This window comes from Phymastichus coffea, unplaced genomic scaffold, assembly GCF_024137745.1.
Source record: "Phymastichus coffea isolate CEN01 unplaced genomic scaffold, Cenicafe_Pcof_1.1 PCOF00002, whole genome shotgun sequence".
Classification (NCBI taxonomy): Eukaryota; Metazoa; Arthropoda; class Insecta; order Hymenoptera; family Eulophidae; genus Phymastichus; species Phymastichus coffea.
The window spans coordinates 9,791,936-9,818,133 of record NW_026706813.1 but is presented as its reverse complement, the minus strand read 5'-3'; the positions used below and the strand labels follow the sequence as shown (position 1 = coordinate 9,818,133).

Below are 26,198 nucleotides of genomic sequence, written 5' to 3'. Positions count from 1 at the left end.
CATATAAATGGAGTCATTATCTACACTAACTCCAAAAGCATACTCAATGAAATCTCCAACCCATATACAAAAAGCCCAGAAATACGAAATATACAAGTCAGTATTGTCGAACTGAAAGAACAGAACATAGACATCTCACTAATGATTTCAAGCGAAAACGTTAGCACTGGCTACCCAAGCTTCAAACCTTCCTCTCATTGTAAACCACTGCCCCGTCCCTATAACTATCGCTGAACAGATCCTAACCAAATCCATCCTAAATGCCTGGAACAAAGAGTGGCTAGAAAGCAGCCCCACATACCTCCTCTCTCTCAGAGAAAACATTTTCCAAAAATCTGTTATTGAATCGCTCACACGTACAGAACAATTAGCAATAACTCGTTTACGAATAGGGCACACTAAACTCACTCACAAACACTTACTAGACAAATCTTCTTCAAACACCTGCGAACATTGTAATACTGATCAATCCGTGCAACACTTCCTATTTGAATGCCCACACTACATAAACATAAGGAACACACTGAGTATACCCAAAGAAGCTAAAACTGCTCTAAACGAAAAACAAAATATCAACAAAATATTACAATTTCTACGAACTAACAATCTTATACAAAAACTCTAACGCGCTCACACACTATAAAATCCGTACGCTCTACCCTGCTGTTTATTCGATTGTAAACTGTAAATAAGCACCATATGTACTATAACATACCAACGAGAACTGTACAAATTCTATCAACCACAATTATGTAATATAATGTTTATAATGTAAATTCCCCTCTGTATTACTCATGTAAAATTTTTTGTAAACTTATGCCTGTCGCTAATGGCCTAGTTGTCGATGCGACTATAAATAAATAAATAAATAATAAATAAATAATTATCACTGATATGACACTTACAAAAAGCGCTCGAGAATACTGGAAACGTAGATATGGTGTAAACAGCAGAAGTCCACTTACAGAGATTATTGACGTAACTCAGTGTTTACCTCAAGATTTAATGCACATATTAATTGAAGGGCCTTTGAAATTAACATGTAAATTATTTTTAAAATACTGCATTGAAGAAATTGAATTATTTACATTAGATGAATTGAATAATAGAATAAAGCACTTCAATTTTGGTCATTTTGACAAGGATAACCCTGCACCTGTACTAGCCGAATATTTGGATGGTAATAAAATTTTGAGACAAAGTGCAGAGCAGATGATTACATTAGCTCATACTCTTTTATTCTTAATTGCCAAATGGACGAGTAATTTTGATCATGGAGGGTTAAATGAACGAAAACAAAACTTTGTTGTTTTATTGCAAATTATGAATGTAAGTCTGGCATTTGAAAATCATGAAGATAATATCAATCTTTTAGAAGTGATGATAGCGAGGTATTTTGAAACATTTACACGTTTATATCCTAATTATGCAATACCGAAAAATCATTTTATGGTACACGTTCCAAAATATGTCCGGTTATTTGGTCCAGCTAGACAGCAATGGTATTTTCGATTTGAAGCTACACATGCTTACTTTAAAAGTCTTGTTCCAATAGTCAAGAATTTTTAAAATATTGCACCAACTTTTTGCTATCGATATCAAGCACGGATGTGCTCCAGGTTAACAGCGAATCCTGACGAAAATTTTTGTATAACGGTGATTGTATTTCCCCTGGTCCAACTATATCGTACTTCTAAAAAATTTACCCTATGGTTATTTATTTCGTGAACTTGTGAAGGGGGATTTCGGGGGGCGTAGGCCTCACCAGCTAAAATCGCCAACACCAATTTTCGTTGGACGTGATTTTCCTAACTTTGGTAGCAGGGTGTCAGATCACCGCCCTTACCTACAGTGATCGTTGGAAAATCGAGTCAACGGCGAATTCGTCGGTAGAATTGCCCGCCGTGCGACTGCGCAGAGCGGGCAATGTAATTTCAAATTTTCAAAACTGTTCGAAACTTGAAAAATCACTTAAAGCTCCGACGATGTTCGTCCTGATATACTCGTTCAAATCAATCCTTTATGTCCAATATCCTGCTTCCAGCAGAATCACAGAGGATATCCGGCCGCTTAGCTCTCACTCCTTTGTCTCAGGTCGTGTTTCGTCGAATCGTACGTTTCGTTACCGTAAAGAGAAAATTAATTCAAAATTTCACTTATAAAATTCCGTCCGCGGCTGAAAATAATTTGCAGAGGAAAATATTGGGACTTAGGTGAAATTACCGGGACGCAATATCAAGTTAACTTCATTTATTCTTAAAGCCATACACCGCGCACTGAAATGGCGGAAGGTCAACGCGCTTCGGTCAGAACTCGCAATCGCGACCGCGACGGATCCACGCGCCTCGGCGAATTACGGTCTACTCGTATCCTAATGCCCTAACTATTCGCGAAGGTCAGTCACACTTCCACTACTTACTTGGAAACTGTGCGGCGATAAATCCTTCACAAAAAGAAATCACAGAACTATTTGCTATCACTACTCCGCTCGGAACTGTCCTTGGTGAGATCCAGTGGCAAAATGGAAGAGAAACGGTTCTCCGCGGTCAAAGATCTCTCATTCTCTCCTCTTTCCGAGAAGAAACACTATTATTGGCCGATGTGCAAATTCGGATATCGGTAGCGCCCTCCGAGTATATCGTTATTGGTCAATATGTAAATTAAGAAAGTAACAGCGCCCTCGTCTTATCTATTACGCATCAATTTTTACCCTCTCTCACCCCCCACTAGGTCGGTCAGCATTTAATCTAAGAGAAAGATTCATCCCTACTCTTGTCGGAATTTTGATGAGGACGGAAATCAAATATCCTAATGATTTGCCTATTGGTCGTGAAGTCATCAGCGAATTTCGTCAGAGTTTCAAATTTCATCGGCTAGCTATTAATTTCAATAAATGCGCGGCTTATCGCTTTCAAGTGAATAAGAGCGTGCGAAATTACATACATTATTTAATCCATACGATACGGTTCAACTATAATTAATGCATTTAATTTAAGTTAGTTCTAAATTTAAAACAAGTTTTAAATCGCCTTACATTTATTTACAATTAATTCGCATACGCGTACAAATAAATATCGTAATTTTGAGTCAACTATAGGCGCGCCTTTAATAATCTATCTATCTCTCTCTCTCTTCCCCTCAATTAGTCTATCTCGCTCGCACTCCCGCTTAGTCTACCGCGCTGCCGTTCTGTCTAGCTTAGCGCTCCAAAATGGCCGCCTACTCTTTAACGCGTGCACCTCGTGTCTCGGTGCCGGTTAATGTAGCGCCTCCTGGAGCGCTCCGTTTTTCGGTCGTGTGCGGTTTCGGAGTGTTGTGTGTGAGTGTCGGCAGTGGTTCATCTCAAGTGTGTGTGTGGCGTTCAGGATGTCGTCGATGGTGCGCAGCAGTCTGACTCAGCTGATTGCCGGCTGCCGCTTCATCGGCGATTTTCTGTTCGCCCCAGGAGTGTCAGCGTGCTCCGGGTGTCAGTGTCAGTGTCTGGGAGTGTAACGGGTCGGCACGTGCCGTTACGTGCATTTCCGCTGCACTTCCCAGTCAAGTCTTCTTGTTTTTCTTGCCCGCCGGCAACACGTGGTCAGGAGTGTGTGCATGTGCTCTCTGTTTTCCTTATTTACTCGGTTGTGGTTAACATGTAAGGGAAAATGTATGATTTTCGCATTAGGCGCGTTTTAATTAAGTATTTTCAGCTGGCTACGGGGCGGCAAGGGACAGGGATGGCTTTTTCTGAGGTGTTGCAATTAGCGCAACACTCTCTGAAAAGGCCTTGTAATGCACCGCATTACAAACTTGTCAATCAAGATCTATGGGAAATCCAAAAAATTATGTGTACCTCCAAAATTATTATTTATGAAACACATTTTATACAAAAAAGCATTGTACTACTTGAATTTATGAAAGAGCACTTACCTGCTTTCGGAGAAGTCAAAAACCTTCATATTTTGAATAACGAAAAAATTCTTTTGATCTTACGATTAAAAACTGTAACATTCAATGAAATGCTGAATGCATACTATTTAAAAAAATCATAGGTGATCAAAACACAATCATCTTAAATACAAGAGATTTATTTTTTTTACACCCATTGTCTTTATTCAGAGCATTGAATAGAACTTACATCTCATTGATAAACCATGAACACGTTGAATTTTATTAACTAAGATATTATCAATGATTGGGATTATGAAGCTTACAATTGCATACTCTAAATATTGAATATTAAACTTTTTATCTGTGTAAAACTAATAAACGTTTTATCTGTGTAAAATTAAACGCTCTATACGAATAAAAATCTAACCTTTCTGAATTTAAACACCTTACACGTATTATTTAGTTTTAAACACTTACATGTTTAAATTTATGCGCATTAGTGTATGAATTTAATCACTTGGTTTTGCCGTGTTCGTACTTGCGCTAATCAACTCATTTGCGATTTCTAATTGTAAAAACTGTGTAACGCTGCATAAGAATTCTTTTGTCATAAGTATCATTTCATTGATATGTTTTCTTGGTAATTTCTTGAAAGATGAGAGATTAGCGCTAAATTTAACAGCGATGTCGTTCAGAGGTTCTACGTATAGAGGCAGCGCTTTGCCCTTGTAATTAATGTTCGGTTCTTCACAGGGATGGTACAAAACTGATTCACCTGAATCACTCTCTTCTAAATCAATATAATGTTGATTTTTTTTACGAGTATTTTCCATGTTCAAGAGCTAATGGAGCTACAATATTAATTTAATTTATTAAGAAGAATCCAAAAAAAGTCTCCACTCATCATCTTTGTAAACACCAGGTGCTAACTCATCCATAAGCCCATTTACATCGTTACAATATACTAATGAGGGATCTTCTGACATAGTAAAGAATGGCCTGAAAGCCTCTTCTCTATTACGAAAACTGTCTATTTTCACGTTTTTCTCCAACCAATTTTTTTCTTTCATATATGATGTTAAATATTCTGCTTTATCTTTTGGCAGACCAAATTACAAAGGGGCAATTGAATGATCTCGTGAGAAATCTAGGTGAAAATAGACAGTTTTCGTAATAGAGAAGAGGCTTTCAGGCCATTCTTTACTATGTCAGAAGATCCCTCATTAGTATATTGTAACGATGTAAATGGGCTTATGGATGAGTTAGCACCTGGTGTTTACAAAGATGATGAGTGGAGACTTTTTTTGGATTCTTCAACGCGAAGTCTGAAGGCAGTGCTACTTCATAATACGAACGTCTACGCACCAATACCTGTAGCACATTCGACAGAACTGAAAGAGAGCTATGAAGAAGTACAGTTAGTTTTAAATAAAATAAAATATGCAGAACATAAGTGGTTAGTTTGCGGAGATCTCAAAATTTTGACAGTCATTTTAGGGCAACAATCTGGATTTACTAAGTATCCTTGTTTCTTATGTGAGTGGGATAGTCGTGATCGTAAGAATCATTATTCCAAGAAAGTATGGACTCAAAGGACTTCGCTTCAGGTTAATTCGAAGAATGTAATCCGTAAAGCTCTGGTGGATTCTACAAAAGTACTCCTTCCACCCCTACATATTAAATTAGGTCTAATGAAGCAGTTTGTTAAAGCTCTGAATAAGGAAGAGGAAGGAAATTGTTACAAGTACTTAAAACAACAATTCCCAAAAATATCTGATGCAAAACTGAAAGAAGGTGTTTTCGATGGACCACAAATTAGAAAAATGCTCAGAGATGATAGCTTTATTGAACACATGAATGATAAAGAAAAAGCTGCATGGAATAGTTTCAAAGAAACTGTAACAAATTTCCTGGGTAATAAAAAAAGTGAAAACTATAAAGAAATAGTAGCCGAAATGGTTACAAATTTTGGGGCATTAGGTTGCAATATGAATTTGAAATTACATTTTCTTGACTCTCACATTGACTACTTCCCGATCAACTTAGGTGCTTACAGTGAAGAACAAGGAGAAAGATTCCATCAAGACATCAAAGAGATGGAAAGACGGTATCAAGGACGATGGAATGTCAATATGATGGCAGATTTCTGTTGGAACTTAAAAAGAGAAACAGAGAAAAGGGGCGCCAAACGCAAAAGAAAACCACTCTTGAGATCGTTTCTTAATAAACGAGTGCGGTATAGCAAAGGAAAATAAATTAGAAAAATGTTTTATGAGAGTATGGATCGAGAAACATGTAAATATATCTTTTACTTTGTTTGGAATGCATTCTCTAAATTTCACATTGATTCGACTTTCAACGAGGGCCAATGGGATCAAACGGACCCCGGAATCAGATTCAGGGACCTCGAAAACATGTAAAGATACCTTGTTCACATTGAATGTGATGCATTTTATCATTTTGACCTTGACCTGACCTTGACCCTGACCTGACCGGGTTAAACTGACCTCGGATTCGAATTCAGCGACCTCAAAAACATGTAAATATACTGGTATATTTTATTTGCAATGCATTCTCTGAATTTGACCTTCATTTGACCTTGAACGAGAGCCAACCTGGTCAAGCGGACCCCGGAATCAGATTCAGCGACCTCGAAAACGTAAAGGTATCATGGTCTTGTCTTTCGCACAGGCCACTTTTTTTTTTCCCGTGGGGCTGTGTTATCATTCATAATATTTGTAAGTTTGGTAATTGGATTATCAGGAAGCAATAAGTCATCTCGTAATTTTTTTTGGTGTAATTGTAGTAATTTCATAGGTGATGCAAAGATGCAGATCTTATTTTACCGTTTTTGTACCCTCATATGTTTTAAAATAGATTACTGCGACTTCACCCTCGAATATGTGTGCTATCTCACACGCTAGCAGCTCAAACCTAGATTTTATAATGCTGAAATATACGAAATATAATTAGAATCTTCAAATTTGAGTTACACATACGAATACATACATCTATTTCATAAAAAAACTTGACTCACACAAAGCTGTCCTTGTTCATATTGACTGTTTTCAGTAACATTCTTCAATAGGTGATATTTTCCTTGACCAATCACCAGTCGACTTAATTTGTTTCTGGTCGTTTTCTTTATTAGGACTTTCTTCTTTTTAGGTATTTCATACTGTTTCCAAATAGCTTTCCCTTCAGATCTTTTTTTATGTACTCCAACAGACCCTAAACAGAATTAAATTTAAATCATGAAATTGAAGGTAATTTAATGTTTCACAAAGTAACTTTGAATATCTTACTGTGTTGATGTAATTCAAATCACCTGGCTGAATCACAGGGAACTCATTGGTTACATCTCGTAGACCTCTCCCATTACCAGCTGGTTGTGCTATGTCTACCTGGACATTTGCCGCATCAGCATCTTGTTGATAATTCGCTGCCTGTTCTACAATGGCATTTTCCTCACCATTAAATATAAACTCTTCATTCGCTTGCTGCTGTAAATTTATGTGAACATGGTACACAAAATTAAAGCACTCAATATTCGTTTTCAAACGAAAAGTATTAACGAAAACTACACAATACCTCAATATCTCTACCTGCCATAATGAATAAATAATATTAAAACCCACTCCAAGAAATCATTAATCCAAAAATATATTACACGAAAGAATTTTTTATCTGATAAAGATAGCTAGTGTATGAAAAAGATGAAATAAGGTTAGAAAAATATATATGCAAAGTACTGTGACAATCAATAATAAAACGTTATGAAGGTTGAATGTATGCTTAAATTCTTGAATCCGACTACTATTTTACTATACAAAAAAATAAAAGCACGTTCTGCTTACGACTGTCACAAATGTTCTGTAACAAAGCCGGCAATCACATCAGCATAGTACTCTCACTTGTTGAGGCCGATGTCCGTTACACGTTTTGGCGGTGATGCCGGACTGTCTATCTAACCTAATCTGCGTTAAAGACGCCCTCTGGGAATTTTACTCGCATACATACAAAATTTACCATATGATCATAACAATTAAATGAGCTACAATATTGTAAAATCAGCTACTATATGTTGCTTTTATTACTATGTCATTTATTGTTAGTAAAATGACGGTCATAATAGCAATTTTTCTGAAACAACATAACAAAAGATTTTACTTCAGATGTATAATTTTTATTGCATCCAAATTTTATTACGAATTATAGTAATTTTCACTGATACAATTTTTATAAGAAACTTATAATAAAAATTATTACAGTAATTGTACTGTTGTAATATATATTGTACTGTTATATATATACTTACCAAACTACTGAAATGTCACTTTTTTATAATATTTTTTAGCAATTTGTTATAGAATTTTAATGAAATTTAAAAGACAATTTCTCTCAGTGTACAATTTGAATAACACGAAATCTTTTAATAACACTTTTAAAACGTTTTCGAAACATTATTAAAACATTTTCAAAATGTTGAAGTTTTATTTGTGATAACATAAACTTACAATAGAGTAACCGATCAAACGATATAAAAATGTTTGAAAACGTTTTACAAATGATTAAAATATCACCCGCTCAAATGTTAATTAATGAAACATTTTCAAAACCTTTTAAAAACGTTTCAAAAACGCAATTTTATCTGAGTATCGACAAATTTGCCTACGGATCTGACGTTTCTAAAACGTTTTCAAAACATTTATTCTTTCAAAATTTCATGTTCTTTAGTTTCATAGAAAATGTTTTGAAATCGTTTTGTACTATCCGAGTTACTCCTTGGTAAAGTTTTAAATTTACTTCTAGTAATGTTATTACTAACTTTTTATAAATTAGTATAATGGTTTATATGACTTATAATCAAATATGTTGTCATAGTGTAGTTTCCTATTAGCAAGTTATTCCCATTCGTTTTTCTTATTATATTTTTCAATTTATAGTTCTTTGTGTAATCATAATGTAACTCATCTTCTTTATCACAAATAATTTTTGTATCTAAACATAGAAAAAAGCATAGTAATCCGTAGAATTATTAATTACTTTATATATGCTTTTATTTAATTATTTAAATTTATTTCATCAGATTTAATAAAAATATATTAATAAATTGAGTCATTATAAGCAAGTCTTATTTGAACCTTGTTAGCATGGTTTAAGACCATGTCCTAAAAGACTTGTTAAAATTCCTGGATTCATATATCTCTTTTTAATAAGTTTATATTAAAATCTTTAACAATTATAAGATCTTTCGAATTTTTATTTTTATAAACAAATTTTTGGAAATTCATAGTAAATTTTGTTTTAGACAATTTATCTAATCTATGAATTATAATTAATAAATAGTCTTGTTTGCTAGATTTTCAAATTATTATATATTTTTATTTAAATTATTACATCCCCATAATATTCATATCGCAACTTCATTAGATTCATTTTATCGGCTTAATTTTATTATATTATTTATATAAAGTTTATGGCAAACAAAAAAAATGCAAGTACAAAGCTTTTGCACATATATAATATTACTTGTAAAATTAAAATTTTTAGGCGGAATCATTTATTCTTAAATATATATAGAGTATGCTTTGTCATTATAGGAAAGTCAAAAGTAAAATTAATAATGACAGTCTACATGAATCAAACTGGAATTAGTTGAATATTAAAATACTTTAAACTGATTTATCACTTGCTAATTAAAATATCAATAATATCGCATATGCGTCCACACGTCCATACAGAGAGAAACACACACACACACAGACGCACAATGTGTTATATTTTTTAATAAAATACAAAATTAATTAAAATAAGCAGATTAAACAGAAGTTAGCTAGCATTGTATTAAATATTTTTATTATTCATCAGTAATATATTTTGAACGTAAAACATACGCAGCAAAAGGAATAGAAAGGGAAAAATAGCTTATTCGTTTGTTTCATCATTCTTTGTTCAATCTTTCGATATAATCATTTTTTATAAATAGATTCACAGGTGAAGATAAGTAAATCTGTTATGGCAATGCAACATGAATATAGAGCATGTAGGTCAGGTAAACTATAATATTCATGAAAGCTCTCTACCTCTCTTTCTATTTATGTAGTTTGATAGTATAGAAGAGAAAAATAAGAATATTATTGTAGTAAAAAATATAAGAGAGAGAGAGAGAGAGAGAGAGAGAGAGAGAGAGAGAGAGAGAGAGAGAGAGAGAGAGAAAAGAGAATAAAAAATTAGCCTGGCTTAATAATAAGATGTTTATACTTCTTAAAAAGTGGTATAAATAAAACATGGTGTAAAAGTTACAAAGAAAACATTGCTTATGACTCCCCCTCTTCTGTCCATTTTGATACTTAGAGCCATTCGAAACCACGTGCTATGTTGACGCATCAATTGCAAGTCTAGATTTGTTTGATGCCAGCCTTAAACACGCTACGTTTACTTCACAGTATCAACTTTATATATTTCTGGCTTCGTATCTTTATTCTTTTTTTAATTTTTGTTATTTCCATCTACTTAAAAGCTATTACTTAGATAAATAATATTTCATTTATTATAACAGTCCATAATATAATATTAAATTTGACATGGATTATTTACTCAATAACGTTTACGTAAGTATTTTATCTCGAATTAAAAAATGAGTATTCAATTTTTTAATTTACATTAGTGATAACTTACAGCGTTATATTAGTAATTCTATTGAAAAACAGCTATTAATTCAGTTTAAATATATGACCGAAATCGAATATTATCCAGATTTACTTAAATTGGCTATTTATTCCACGTGGATTTAAGAATAGTGTACATGAAAAATACAAATTTTCAAATTTACTGATAACAATTATTTTCACGATCATTAAATCTAATGTAATTCTAAAATATTGATTCTTTATACATATTTTAATGAATATATTGGATGTATATATTACTCAATTATTAAAATCTAGTATTCCGTATTTCCTTTGTAAAAAATTTAGATATTAACTCTTCATATGTTGGATTTGATAATAATAATTTCACGAATATTGATAAATTTATTTAATAATATTTTTTGAAACTAAATACATTTAGTTATTTAGAATAATAATTGTATAATTATATCTTTTAACTATCTTTTCGGTAGTAATCAAATAAAAGATATACACGTGATAATGAGTTATATGACTTCGTATTGTTTGATTTTATATTATTATTTTTATGGAAACACAGTGTATTTCAAACTATATAAATACTTTTAAATAATACAATGTTTTAAATCAAATAAAGCGGACACTAATTATTTTGAAATAAATGATTTTTTATTGTAAATATTTCATTGATATGTGTGTGTGTGTATCTGTTTGTGCATGCGTACATGTGCATGTACGTATTACGAAAATGAAAATACATCAGAAATTATTTCAATGTTGTGAATAATTATTACATTGATAGATCGTAAAAATTTATAATTTTATCGATAGATATTTAGTTATAATTATAAAATATTTTTCATAATTACGTAATAATGAGTTATAATTACGTATGTAATTTTAATGTTGCACGATCTCACATAAAAGTAATGGAGAGTTAGAGATTATTTTAATAGTGATACATAGAGATCTAGATCGGCTCTGTAAAGTTGTAAATGTTATTGTAAAAGTTTTAAAAAATTTTTAGTTGAAATACAAAATAGCCGGGATAATAATTTTTCTAATTTCATCTTTATTGGAAATACATTCTTGAATATTAGATTAACTCTCTTTTGATAATTAAATTGAACGTTTGAGTACAAATTTAAGAGCTATTCCCTGAGTAAATAATTAAAACTTAACACATCCATTTTGCTGGATAACGTTTCGTTACGCGGTTTACCAAACTCTTCAAATCTTAATTTTTTTAACGCAATATTTACAAAAATACAGATATAAATATGAATGTGCATTATGAATATACTTGATATGAATATGAATATAGTTGACTTTATAAGTAATAAACATAATAAAAAAATCTTAAATCAAACTGTTAAATAAGATTACAAATACCAATGCTAAGCGAAATCATCACAATTATGAAGAATGACTTTTTTCATTTTCTTTTCATTTTTAATAACTATATGCAATAAGTGTCAATACTGTCATGCGAACTAATAATAAAATAATATAGTTATCTCCTGTAGCTATAAGAACATATGTCATACACGTGTATTCGTTGCACACGCGGGCCGACTGAAGTAGAAGACATAAGATAGGCCGAAACAAACAAACTGTACGCGGTAAATACATGATAGACCAGAAATGAAATAGAACATAGACAGCTGCAAACCTAAATAAACAATTAAGCTATATGAATCTCTCGGTTCCCAGGATATACTTGTTCCTGAAGGAAGAGGTAGGGACTTATCTTAAGTTTGTGAGCCCCCGAGAGGGACAAGCGCAGTCAGTCCTGTACACGATCTCGCCTTGTAAAGACATCTCTCTGGAGCCCTATCCTTTATAATAAAAATTATTATTATATAACTGCCGACTTCGACGCCTAGATTCCTGCAAGTACCCACACGCGCCTTATAACTCGACCATCGTTACCGCAGCGTGTAAAACTTGCCGTGACAATCATCAAAATTGGATGACAATACAGAGTAACTCAGTCAAACTGAAAATCCAAATAATAAACAGATCAAGATTTTTGATCACTTCTTTTTCATAAGACAATAAAATTATCCTTCCTAAAAACAGTGATGGAGTAAGGTGGCTGCAGTTATTATTCTTGATCTGATTGGTTGAGAGACGATCACGTGAACTACTAGTATGTATGTGACACACGTTTGATGATGTGTGTGTGTGTGCAATGTGCATATTGCTTGGTTAAGAGACGATCATGTGAGCATCAGTTACAGTATGCGTATTGTGTCAGAGTAAGCTCTTTGGTCACACTTCAAAGTATACCATAAGTATAGTGCTAATCCTACTTATAAAAGGAGATGAGTGATGAATGAACGCGTTTTATTCGCTATGTGATAGGTTGAGTGGTAGTCACGTGATATTTTTTACTGTCGGTTAAGTATGTTGGATATGCGTTTACTTGGGGGTGATTTCGTGTGTTGTGGTGTTTAATCTCAAATTAGAGCGCGCAAAGCGCGCAGTGACTAACTAGTATACTTTAAATCAGAAGGACAAAATATACAACGTACAGAATACAATCAAGCCGAAAATACAAAATTGTCTTTATCAAGAAAAATAGAAGATAATAATTATAAACATAAAGTTATGAACTACTTAAATCATTGCTAAAAGTTATAAACTAATATTGTCCTGGACCTAAAACGTACATAATTGAAACTGCTGTAATGTTTTCTTGACAATTACCGTATGTTCGTATTTATTCATCATTTATTTTAAAGTGCTGATGAAAATTACTTTAAATATCTTGTAACTATTAGAATCCTCATCCAAAATTATTATTTTTCCCTAGTCGAATGTATGTAACAGGTAATTTTTTAAATGCAATTAGATAATGATTTTTCTAAAGATGTCTTTTTAGGTTGTTCAATACGTTTTTTCAAATGCCTTTTTATATGACCAATATACGAGGTGTGTTCAAAAAGTAAGGTGAGTTTGTATTTTTAAGAGAAAATATTTATTTATTTATCAATATTTATGTTGTTTCCTTCAAAGTAATCTCCCTCAGATACAATACACTTATGCCAACGGTTTTTCCAATCCTCAAAGCACTTCTCATAAGCACTTTTCGGTATAGCCTTGAGCTCTTCCAGCGATGCAGTCTTTATCTCTTCAATCGTTGCAAATCTCCGTCCTTTCATAGGTCTTTTTAGTTTTGGGAACAAGAAAAAGTCACATGGGGCCAAATCCGGTGAATATGGTGGCTGAGGCATGATTGTGGTGTTGTTTTTGGCCAAAAAATCTCTCACAAGCAAAGATGAGTGAGCAGGAGCATTATCGTGATGCAAAAGCCATGAATTGTTTTTCCGAAATTCTGGGCGTTTTCTTCGTATTGCTTCTCGCAATCGGCGCATAACTTCAAGATAATACTGTTTATTGACCGTACGTTCATATGGTAGGAACTCCTGATGCACCACGCCATGGTAATCGAAGAAAACAGTGAGCAAAATTTTGACATTTGATCGAACTTGGCGTGCTTTTTTCGGTCTTGGCTCATCTGGGCTCTTCCATTGGGACGATTGGACTTTAGTTTCGATATCATAACCATATACCCATGATTCGTCACCAGTTATGACCCTTTTGAGTAAATCTGGGTCGTCGTTGACATCATTCAACAGTTCTTGAGCGATGCTCATGCGACGGTTCTTTTCGTCAAAATTTAGCAATTTCGGAACAAACTTCTTTGACACACGTCTCATGCCCAAAACGTTAGACAAAATTTTATGGCACGAGCCAAGCGATATACCAACATCCTCAGCAACTTCTCTGATAGTGATTGGACGATTCTCCAGAACAATTTTCTTCACTGCTTGAACGTTTTCATCAGTTGTTGACGTGCTTGGGCGTCCAGAGCGAGGCTCGTCATTGGCATCTTCCCGGCCATCTTGGAAGAGTTTGTACCACTTGTAAACATTTTTTTCACTCAGAACAGTTTCACCGTATGCCACCGTCAACATTTCAAGTGTTTCGGAGCACTTTATTCTATTTTTTACACAAAATTTGATGCAAAATCCTTTGATCCATATTTTTCGATAGCAAGAAATCGCCGAGCACGCAAAACACTAATAACTTTTACGCCTCTCACAACCAAACAAAAAATGCTATACACTTGAAACTTGGTACAGATGTTCGGGAAGAGTGTACCAACATAAAAAAACAAAAAAATCGATAATCGAAAGTACGTTGCCCGTGAAATTTGAAAAATCACCTTACTTTTTGAACACACCTCGTATGTAGCTGTACAATTATTACAATTTAATTTATACGTTATTCTAGATTCATTCTAGTTTTCCGATATATCCTTCCGAAGTATTATTACATTATTAAGTTTATGATTTATAAGAGTATGACAATATATGTCATATTTTGAAACTAAATTACAGCGTTAAAAAAATTTTTTCTGGAAAGGTAAAGATAGAAACTTGATACTCTTTTTATCGCAGTTATGAGTACTAACATCATTAATCTTATATTTATAACCACGGATACAACTGGATATACAACCCTCAATAAATTTTCTAGAATAATCAACATTTCTAAATTATTCTTTACTATTTTTCTATCGTTACTGTGAAAGAAGACGTCGGATAGAAGTAAAGCTCTATCATATAGGTTGAATATAATGCGATTTTGTTGTGTAGTGTAACGTCGGTTGACGAAACAATTCTCAGGCGCACTTTTTTTGGTCTATCCTTACGGAAAATAACCGGGACGTGCGTGACCACTATCGTGGGAAATTCTTTTTTCGGCGACGGAGGATCGAAGCTTTACTATACCACACGCTTGGCATTATAGCAATGCTTCGCGTTATTTGACCACACTCTTGGCAACAAAATAACGTAAAGGGGGGCCTATCTAATATGCACTCGACCACACGCTTGTCAATCGAGTGTAACTATCTAAAAGACAGACCGTCCGCGAAACTAAAATAGGAAAGAATAAGGAGAGAAAAGGATGTAAAAAGAAGCAAGAGTAAAAAAATTTATTTTGATTTTCTTTGCTTACTTTCGCCTTAATTTCCTACACACACACTGGAAAGAATAACTAAAACTTTTGAACTGGATGAACTTTGAAAACCAGCAAACCAATTTGGAATGGTTACACGAACTGAATTTATAAAATAACTGCCTACTTTTCTTGAAAAGCTCCCTTTTATGCTTTTCGCAAGAGACTCCCACTCGAAAATCTTTGTCATTTTTGGGCAGGAAGAACTCAAATTTTCTTAACTTAATAGGTTGGAAAATTTGAGGAGTGTCTCAAGCGTAAACTAAATTCGAACCCTAATTGGCCGGGGGCGGAGTGTGCGGGAGTGGCCTCATTTAAGTGCTTTGGGCCTTCTTCACATAGATGGCCCTCTGTAATATTTTGACCTTTAATTATTTAAACTAATTCTATTTAAATTCAATTGTGTGTGTGGTACTCTAATTTTTACAAAAATATTACTTAATCTATAATAAAACTAAAGTACAGAACAAAAGTTAAGGATTATATTTATCTGAAAACAAACAAGATATTAATATTCTTAACTATTAATTAATAATCAAAAAGTCTTAAGAAATACTGAAAAATCAGAGTTAATTATAATAAATATAGTCATTAACTTTCGTTCAAGCCGTTCTTAAATTTTCTAACGCAAAGTTGAGCGCATTCAACTATTAAAAATACAAAATTTGCAATAAAAAAAAATCTTAATAAATACGGAAATATAATGAATTATTTCTATATTTATATTTAGGTATAAAATTAAAACTATCCGTGCAATAAACAAAAACTATTAATTAAAATATTCCTTGTTGATTACTTGAATGTTACTTACAATAGGTAAATTTCGCATTTTTTTAAGAGATCTGCAAGCAAATGCGCTTCACTTAGTTTAAAAGAAATTAGTAATATTGAAATTATTTAAAATAAAATAACAGTACTATCGGTAGGATGCATATGTGCGCTGCAAATCTCTACTTTCTAAAGATGCTCGCAATCTGGCCACTCCGGATGGCCCGATCGTAAAATCGCTCTGATTGCCAGATGCGCGAGCCGAAAACTGCTGTTCACAGAAAAAATTTTCTTTATTCAGCTGTACGCAGTTTTTCATCTTAATTTACGAGCTAAATGTGTGGCCGGTATTTTTTTGTCTTTTTTTTTCTTGAGCCACCGTTACACCCTCACACTTAAACGGTTGCTTAAGGAGTGAAACGAGGAAAAGCAATCTAAACTTAAGATATGGTTCTAAGGATTTTGTCATACAGAATTATAGACGTGAAGAGAACGAAATTAAAGATATATATGTAATAAAAAAAAGATCTCTTGGCTTCAACATGAAAGAAACCTAAATGATGGCTTGAGAGACGTAGATTGACTTGGTGAAGTAGGATTATTTTGCTTATTCTCAGTTGCTTCATTTTCTGTAGGATGCAAAGATGGATATAGATAATCCTTTTTCGGCGCTGAAGCGTCATTCTTTGTTGGTTCCGTGATATTTTCTGTCACTGTAACTTTAGGCGCTAAGTGTATCAAAAGCGTAGTTAAGCTGTTCCATATCGCGCCGATGAAATGGAAAGACCATCCATAAATGCTGTGGAGAGTTATTCCATTTATGAAAACCTCTATTAGTTTCTTTATGGTTTGTATAATTAGCAAGATTGCAAATATTCCGGAGCTGAATGTTCCGAAAGTCATAAATTTAGTCCACATTTTGTTCCAGGTATTGATCACTAACTTTTCCATCACATTTTCATTCAAGAGTCCTCCAATTATTCCTTCATGATCCTTGACGGCATGTCCACGAATCACTCGAAATACGTCGTTTACTGTTGTGGGTCGTTCCATAGGAAACATGATACGGTTTGTCAGATCTTGTAGGTCATTTTCCGTGTATATTCCACTTGTAGCAAGTGTGGGGATATTCTGATATTTCCACGTTAATCCAAAAAAAGATTTGAGAGTGGTAGGTGCTTTAGCCTCTACTGCTCTAGGCAAAAACTTATACCAATCTTCATTGAAATAAAAAAATGTGGGTAGCAAAACGTTGCAATCAACTATTGTTCCATGTGCTTTCAAAATGTGAGTTTTCGGAGATAAAAATGTTGTATGATTGTTATGAATCATTTTCAGTTCAGCATAACACTCTTCACTTTGCGAGACTTTCACATCAACTGGTATGCATTTAACTATATGTACTACTTCACCTGCCGTCACGGCCATATATCCAGATCCCTTCATGAGATTATAAGCAAATTGATTAGGAGATTGCATGGCAATAGCAAGTGCATTTTTCAAAATATCTCTTTCTTGACTACAACGTTGTACAACAACATCCCTATACAAATTTATTATTTGTAACTTAATATAACGCTCCACAAATACAAACTTTGAATTTATATACGCAAATATATCTAAATTACTTAAAGAAATTTTCTTACTGGGAAATAACATATCGTTCTTAACCTTATGTATGAACAATTTTGGATGTTCGGTATCACTAATCTCATAACCGCATGTATATCGCTTAGACTTAGTTATTAATACAAAAGTGATATCTTGCGTAGTTAAAGAGAACAGAGTTTGTCCAGTTTCACTTGTAACTTATACCGTTATATAACACATTATATCGATTAATAGAACAAAGGTCGCGTGGTGTCCTTTCCCAAAACGTATATCCTTCTTCCGAATCGATACATTGTTGATTCCCAAATTTACATCTAACACCGCTATGCAAAATTATTTGATCGTTATTTAAATCAACGGAAGCGGTATATTCTTGAATAGTTATTTTGATCTTGGCTTGGACTAACACGCTACTCCAAGTTTCCTAAGTATCGGAGTAACTACCGGAGGTACACTTCCCATTTTGATTTACAGTGCCGGCAAGTATTGCTGGTCTAGTCGTAGTTTGATTAATCTTTATGTCGCGAAATATATGTACATTATCGAAATACAAAGTACCGCTTTTATATAAATCGAAACAACTTTGTCGGCTTATATCCATTAAGTATTCGATCGCACCATTTTCTACAATCGAATTGTGTGAGTGCATTCCACAATAATAAACCGTTCTATCTATTTGAATTTTACATTGAATTACGTGTGTGTTTTCAAAGTTGTTTAATTGTAACATTTGAATATGTTGTCTCGTTATGTTAATATTAGTGGAAGGCACTTCACACTCTTCTACATCTAATAAGGATACAGTTGTTAGGTTAAGTGATCTTCCTCCACAATCGTATCCTATGATGACCGTCACTGGAATAGTTATTGTAAGGGATAGCAGTAAGAAAAAGAATGAATGCATCATTTTGTCTATAATCAGAAAAGTATTTTATTATATGTTCCTTCTTTTTATTATTCACGTTTGATTAATATGCGAAACCCGAAGTCTATTCGCGTGTACAACTTTACTACCCTTTTTCATTTCTATTTTGATATTATTTCTCGGTAATATGGCTATAATTTTAAAAGGACCCGAATAATGATCACCAAATTTCCCGGGCTTGGGTCCAGATTTTAAAAATACGTAATCACCTAACTTAAAATTAACTGGATTTATATGTTGATCGTAATATTTCTTTGATTTGAATTTGGAAGTTCTCGTATGCCAATTTTTGAATTCCTGTGAGTCGCGTTACTAGGTCAGTTATATATCCCTTATAAGTCAGTATCATGTCTGCTTCACGTAAGGGGTTACTAGATGGCAATCGGGCTAATCGACCGAAAACAACTTCGAATGGGGTATGTTTAATGCTTTTCTGAACGCAGGTGTTATAATTTAACATGGCTAAGTCGAGCCATTCGTCCCAATTATTGTCTATTTCTGTGTATTGCTTTAAGTACTCAGCAAGAGCGTGATGTGATCTTTCTAAAGAACCATTAGACTGCGGTCGAAAGGCGGTGGTCCACAATTTCTTTATCTTGAAACGTTTAGCAATTCTAGTCATCAATGAACTCAAGAAGTTTTTTCCTTGATCTATAAGTACGGCCTTGGGGCAACCGAAGACGCAAATGAATTTTTTAATAAAAGCATCAGCTATAGTGGATCATAGTGTATCTGCTAACGGGACAGCTAGACAAAACTTGCTTAACTGATCTTGTAGAGTTAAGACGTACTCATATCCTTTAGAGGTTTTCTTGAGTGGGCCAACAATGTCCATAGCTATCTTATCAAATGCAGTTGCGGAGGTATCAGTAATTATCATTGGTTGTTTCGTTTGTAGGCGAGTGAATTTCTTTAACTGACACTCTAGACACTGCTGTATTCGTCGTTGAATATCATCTTTCAGATTTTCCCAGTAATAGTTTTGTCTAATCCAGTGAAAAGTTTTGGAAACGCCGCGATGTTCTCCAATAGGGGATTTATAAAGCTCGTAAAATATTGTATGACGTTGCTCCAAAGTAACATATCTTAAAGTATTTTTACAAATTATTACTTTAATACTAGAATTCTTAAACACTTTATTAATTATATATTTTATTTTCATCCACTCTAAATTTTCTATACATTTGCTTTTAGCTATACAAACTTCGGCCTGATTTAAATTAAGTAATAAGTTTCTTAGAATTAATAAAGTCGAATAAATTCGATCTTTAACATAGCTCATCGATTCGGAGGTTTCACCTCGAACGCAAAGTCCAAATTGAGAGTACTTTTTAATTTTTTTTTCTCTCGTAACTTCTCCTAAACCAACTAATTACTTACTGATTATCTTATTATTGTCTATAAGCTTGCGAGCACCTTCATCGCAAGGTTCACCTGTAGCACTTATAAAATAAGCTACATTATTTTTTTGTGTATGGAGAGATTCTTTAATCTCTACAATATTTTCGCTAATCTTATCAAAATTACTTGATTCATCGGAATCATTAATTTTAGAATCATTCTAGAACTTATTATCCTTAAAAATAGGGGATTTTTTATGAATAGGTATCTCGGGTGCTGCTTTTATTTTTCCTTGTACTTTGTCTTCATCTTCATCAATATCACTTTTTTCATAATCAGGTAATTCTTTTCGAGTAATTTGTGGGTGACGGCATTTTCATCGTTGTGAAATGATTCTTTTATCACAGGATCAACGTTAGAAGTTAACTTCAAGGCTTGATCCGAAGGGACCTTTTTAGGTCTACCACGTGATCTGTTGATATTGTTATTTCGAGGCGGTGGTTCAGGTTGGAGATCTGGTTTATCGGGTGATTCTAGTTGTTTATTTAATTTACTCTGTCTCCTAGTAGTAACGTTTACATCAAAAATCATATTAGCCTGGCTCGTTAGTTCATGCGGGTTCCTCGATAAGGCATCCACTGTTGCATTAGCGGTTCCTGGCCGATAAATCGTATTCAGATAATTTAAATCTCCATTTAAGTATTTTAGTGTTAAGATCGGCGGTTTTAAACTAAACTAAGGGCTGATGGTCGGTAATAATAATTATGGGTCTACCGTAGACATAAGACTTGAAAGCATTAACACTTTGTACCACTGCTAAGGCTTCCTTTTCATAGACTTCATAATTCAATTCTGGCCCGTGCAAAACCCGTGAAAAGTAAGCCATGGGTCGATCAGTGCCAATTGATCCTTGCGAGAAGAGGATCCCTGCAATGGCAAAACCGGAAGCATCAGTTCTGATATTATATCCTCTATATAAATCTGGGAATCGTAGAAAAGGAGCATTACAAAGTAACTCTTTTAATTCACAAAATGCTTTTTCAGTCTTTTCGTTCCATTCAAATGGGACATCTTTACTTACAAGTTTCGTAAGGGGCTTGGATATTTTGGCGAAGTCTTTGATGAATCGTCTATAATATCCAGCTAAACCTAGAAATTGGCGAATATTTTTAATGTTTCTTGGCCTGGGAAACTCTTTAACGGCTATGACTTTCTTTGGGTCAACTTCCAGACCTTCTGCACTAATAACATGTCCTTAATATGTAACCTTATGTCTAAGAAACTTACATTTAGTAATCTGTAATTTTAATCCTGCTTTTCTTAATCTATCTGCTAATAATCCAAATTTGCGATCATGTTCATCAATAGTGTTAGCATAAATCACGATATCATCCAAGTATACAAATAGGTCGTTAGACGTTGAAAAGTTGCGGGTGCATTCTTCAACCCAAATGGCATACGAACAAACTCATAATGGCCGAACGGAGTACTAAAAGCAGTCTTATGTGCATGCTTAGGATGCATTCGAATTTGGAAAAAACCCATGGTTAAGTCTAAAACTGTATACCATTTAGCGCCACCAACTTGATCAAAATTATTACAGATATTTGGTATTGGATAAGAATCAGCGATTGTTTTCTCGTTGAGTTCTCTCATATCAAGTACCATCCTGCCATTTTCATCAGCAGCTTTTGGCACTATCCAAATAGGTGTGTTAAAAGATGAATTTGACTCACGAATTATTCCGGCTTTCAACAACTTATTAACATGATAATTTAGTTTATCTTTCATGGCATGTGGAAACTGATATTGTTTACAATTAATTGGTATTTCATCCACAGTATTAATTTCATGCATAACTAAATCAGTGCCAGGCAAATCGTCACCAGGTAGGTAGAATACGTCTCTGAATTTATTTACTAATTCAACAACGTATTCTTTCTCCTCTTTGTTCATATGATCTAAATCTAAATGTTCTTCTATTTTGGTGTTAGACCCCTTACTTTCATCTTCAAAAAATAAATTCACTATATGGAAATCATCCAAATCATCTGTTTGTTGAATGTTCAGATCTTCATACGCTTCGTTCGTTGCTATAGTTAAAACATGTTTAACGGCCATACTATTGGGCGGATCGAGCGGCACTAGTTCTTGAATAAGTCTATCAAATTCATCACTAGTCATTTTATCATTCTTTATGGTTTTTACTTCATGTTCGTCGAGTATCATAGGTACTATAAAGTTTCTTGCTTTGAATGTTTTGTGATTAAAATCTAGTACAGCATTTGATTCTTCAAAAAATAGAGCACTTAATATACCTTCACTTATCATAGTAAAATTATCATCAACTACATAAAAAACTGTATTAGTCCCGAATAACTTTATTTCTGTAATTCCTAATGTCATTTGCAAGTTGTTTCCAATACCTCTTATACAAATTATTTTCGTGGTATCTATCTGATTTCCTGGAGGCAATAGGTGTTGTTTTACAAGATTAACTTCTGACCCTGTATCTAATAAGAAGTATTCTTTTGAGTCAGTAGGGGGGTTAATTATTCTGATTTTAGGTGATACTTTATCCTTATCCTTCATTTTAGCATTGTGAACAAAACAGAAACAAGCATGAGCGAGATAATTGATTTCTTCAAAGTAGAGTCTATGATTGCTAACAATGAATTGACGGGTAGAAAAATCGATAATTGCCTCATTTTCCAGCGAATATTCGGCTCCAAGAACTGCTTCATAGGGTATTGGGAAATTGCTCGGAACAATTTGAAATTCAGTGATTTTTCCGAAAATTGACATGGTAATTACGCTAAGTGTGGGTACGGTTTCTAAGCCAATTCCTTTCAAAAAGGTACGTTTCGAATTATCAATGTGTTTTAAATGGTCTTGTAAAAGGGTAATTTTAAGTATGTTAGCTTCTGATCCAGTATCAATCATTATTTTCATACGTTTATTTCCTAAAAAGTTAGTACTTATTATAGGAACTTTTGCAAAAAGTCTTGAACTTAAGGGACTAGGTTGAGGAACATTTCGTTGTTTTCGTTCAATTGACGCACTTGTGGTGTATTGGTCCTCTGTATTGCGCTCGACTGCGGGGACCATGATTCGTTTCCCTGATTCTGATTCCGGGCTTCATTAACCTTTCTTTTTATGCATTCGGCTATCATATATCCAGGTCTCTTACAATAAAAGCATATAATATTTTACTTATCAAATGTGGGGTTCTTATTACTGGCAGATTTTATTCCTGAAATATTTTGGCATTGTTTACCAGTATGTTCGACTTGATTACACAGTTGAGAAACTATTTCGTTGATCGTATTAACTTGAGCGCGATGTGTACAGATTTTCGCTATATGGCTTATTTTATTGCAAATTTGGCACTTCAATTGTGATTTACATTCACGAGCGTTATGACCTTTCTTATCGCAAATTTGGCAGATAATATTGTCATTGCCCTTTTTCAAGAAGCAATCTTTTATTTCATGCCCAGACTTCTTACAATATGTACATTGTTTTCCAAGAGGCTTTGTAATGTTAAGGCAATTCAGTGCCTCATGCCCTTCCTTATTACAGAGTTGACATAAATTGATGATTTTTGGACTTGATACTTTATTTTTAAATCCTGATCTAAGTACTGACTGTATTTCTAAGTCTTTTTCTGCTTTTATGGCGAGCTTTAGTATATTAGTTGGGGTGACTCCGGGAGCTAGATTTAATTTGATTTCTGATTTTAATCCTCTCTTGAAACATTCAAAGATATTCTCTTCTAGGGCATGCTTATATTCATTCGTGACTGATTCGATTCCGTCAATTTTTCTTTTAGCATCAATGATTTTTGTCGATAGTAGTCGTAGCCTATTAGCGAAAGTTAATACTTTTTCATCATCATGTTGAAATTCATTTCCTAATTCACCTAAAAGCTGGTTAAGCGTTTGGGCAGATCCGAAAATATCTGCTAGATGTTCTAGCAATTCATCAAGAGTTCCGAAATTAATTCCAATTACTGTATCTTTACCTTCTCCTTCTAATTTTGACCTTATCAATTTCACCAAATTACCTTCTATTGCTTTCGGGATCATTGCCAATGTTTCTTTGCACCCTTCCGCAAATCGAGTCCATTGATCAGGTCTCCTATCAAATCGCGGAATAACGTTCAGTGCGTCTTTTAGTGACACAACCTGCCCGTGGACAGTGGGCATTTCCTCGTTTTTATCGTTTTCACTCATTTTAATAGTTTGTGAATTATTATAGGGTGGGACATCTACAATAGATTGTAGCTTCTGTCTTGGACTCTTAACTTTCTGGTTTACATCTATTGGTTGGTTTTCAGTTACAAATTTATTGAGAGAATCAGAATTAATCTTATTCGAGCCTGGGCTACTTAACTTTTGGTTTAGATCCTGATCGGTTCCTTTAGGTGTTGTCGAAGTACTTCTTATACTGTCACGATCTTCTAATTGAGTTAAATCCTCGGTTGATCTTTTCAAACTACTAGGTTTTACTGAAACGGTCCAAGTATGTCCTCTAACTTTACTACGCGTAAGGCGTTGGTTATCACTCATTAAGGTAAATAGGGCATATTATACTTTGAAAGCTTATCAAATAAATAGCACAATTCTTGGATTTTAAAATCAAAACTGTTAGTAATTACACTTGAAACTCTATTATGTTATCTAATAATTTTATGGGATTTCGCAAGCTTTTTGCTTAAAACACTATTCTCAAGCTTTAGTTGGGCAATTTGATTATTTAGGCGATGCAAATGAGCGTAGTCGGTTTCTACAGTCTTATCTAATTCGTCTACTCTATCCTTAAAAATATTTTCACGTTTAATATTTAAATTAATTCCTTTTTTATGTGATTCTAAAACTTCAGCGATTTTTACAAACTCAACTTGGATACTAGGTAATCTATCAGTCAAAATATTATTCACGTTATCAACTATCTCAATTTGTTTATCTGCCACTTCATGGACATCTACCGTTATTTCTTCAAGTAGGGCATTATTAACCGTAATTTCTGGTGTTCTAACTAGCGGGATCATTTGGAAACAAGGGCTTCTAAAATACAAAGAATAAAATATAGGTTACAATTTAATTTGTAGATTATATTGCCAATAATTCATTCTCCCTTTTATATGTAGAAACTTTACAAGTTAAGTTCTTTTTTCATTTTATTAATTTTTTCTCGATTTTTCTGTATTTCCTTTTCTGTATCTAAAATCTGTTGCAACGAAGTTGCTGTTTTTCCGGGGTTTTTTTGATTCTACAGGTTTCGCTCGAAGTAAGGTAGTAGGAGGAGCTTTTAATCCGGCTGGTAAATTTTTTATTAAGTACTTGGTGCGCTGGATTTGAATATATTTCTTCCGATCCTTCTTATTTTTGCTAAATAATAATTTTTCGATGTCAGTGATGGGTGTTATGTTTAAATTCACTTCTTTCCGCTAACAGTCCTTCTGCATGTTCTTACGCGGTATTTTGAAGTTGTCGGAGAAGTCACTGATACAGGACGAGCAATATTCGGGATTATTACCGTGGGTGCAAATCCTTTCCCGAATATCCTCTAATTTTTCTTCGATCGTTTTTGGAGCTACTGCAATTGTTTTTGGAGGTAATACGGGTGCTAATGGCTTGGAAAATACAGGCGACGTTTGTGATAAGTTTCCGTACGAGAATCTATATTTTTCGTATATTTCTTTACTAAGGCCGTCAGGGTGATTTTGAAGAGCCCTGGCGCGAGCTTTCCTTTTATTCTTCGGTAATCGTTTTTTTATTAATCCGAAATTCACTAAAAAAAATTCAAAATTTGGCATACGATAAGGAAAAATTTCTCAAATAGGTTATTAATTAAACCCTAAATTTTGTATTTTCAAAACGAATTTAGAACAGTTTGCGATAATAAAAAAATAATAACGTTTAACGAACTAATCTGTTTATTACGGAAAGGGAAACAAAGCTAAATAAAAAACTTAATAGCAAAAAAAAAAATTTTTTTTTTTTTTAATTGACTTT

The 26,198-nt window shown here is 33.6% G+C and overlaps 1 protein-coding gene across 4 annotated transcripts in view; it reads left to right on the top strand.

Moving 5' to 3' along the window:
• LOC131663228 (UTP--glucose-1-phosphate uridylyltransferase) overlaps positions 1 to 26,198 on the top strand; it is an 826,217-nt gene that overhangs the window by 268,984 nt on the left and 531,035 nt on the right. Inside the window, exon 1 of one of the 4 annotated variants that reach the window (XM_058933510.1) lies at positions 10,286 to 10,484. The exons of the other annotated variants lie outside the window; for them this stretch is intronic. Within the exon in view, the coding sequence (XP_058789493.1) occupies positions 10,458 to 10,484 (27 nt within the window). The 5' untranslated portion in view covers positions 10,286 to 10,457. Of the gene's footprint in view, positions 1 to 10,285; positions 10,485 to 26,198 lie in introns of those variants that run through there. 4 annotated transcript variants of the gene reach the window in all.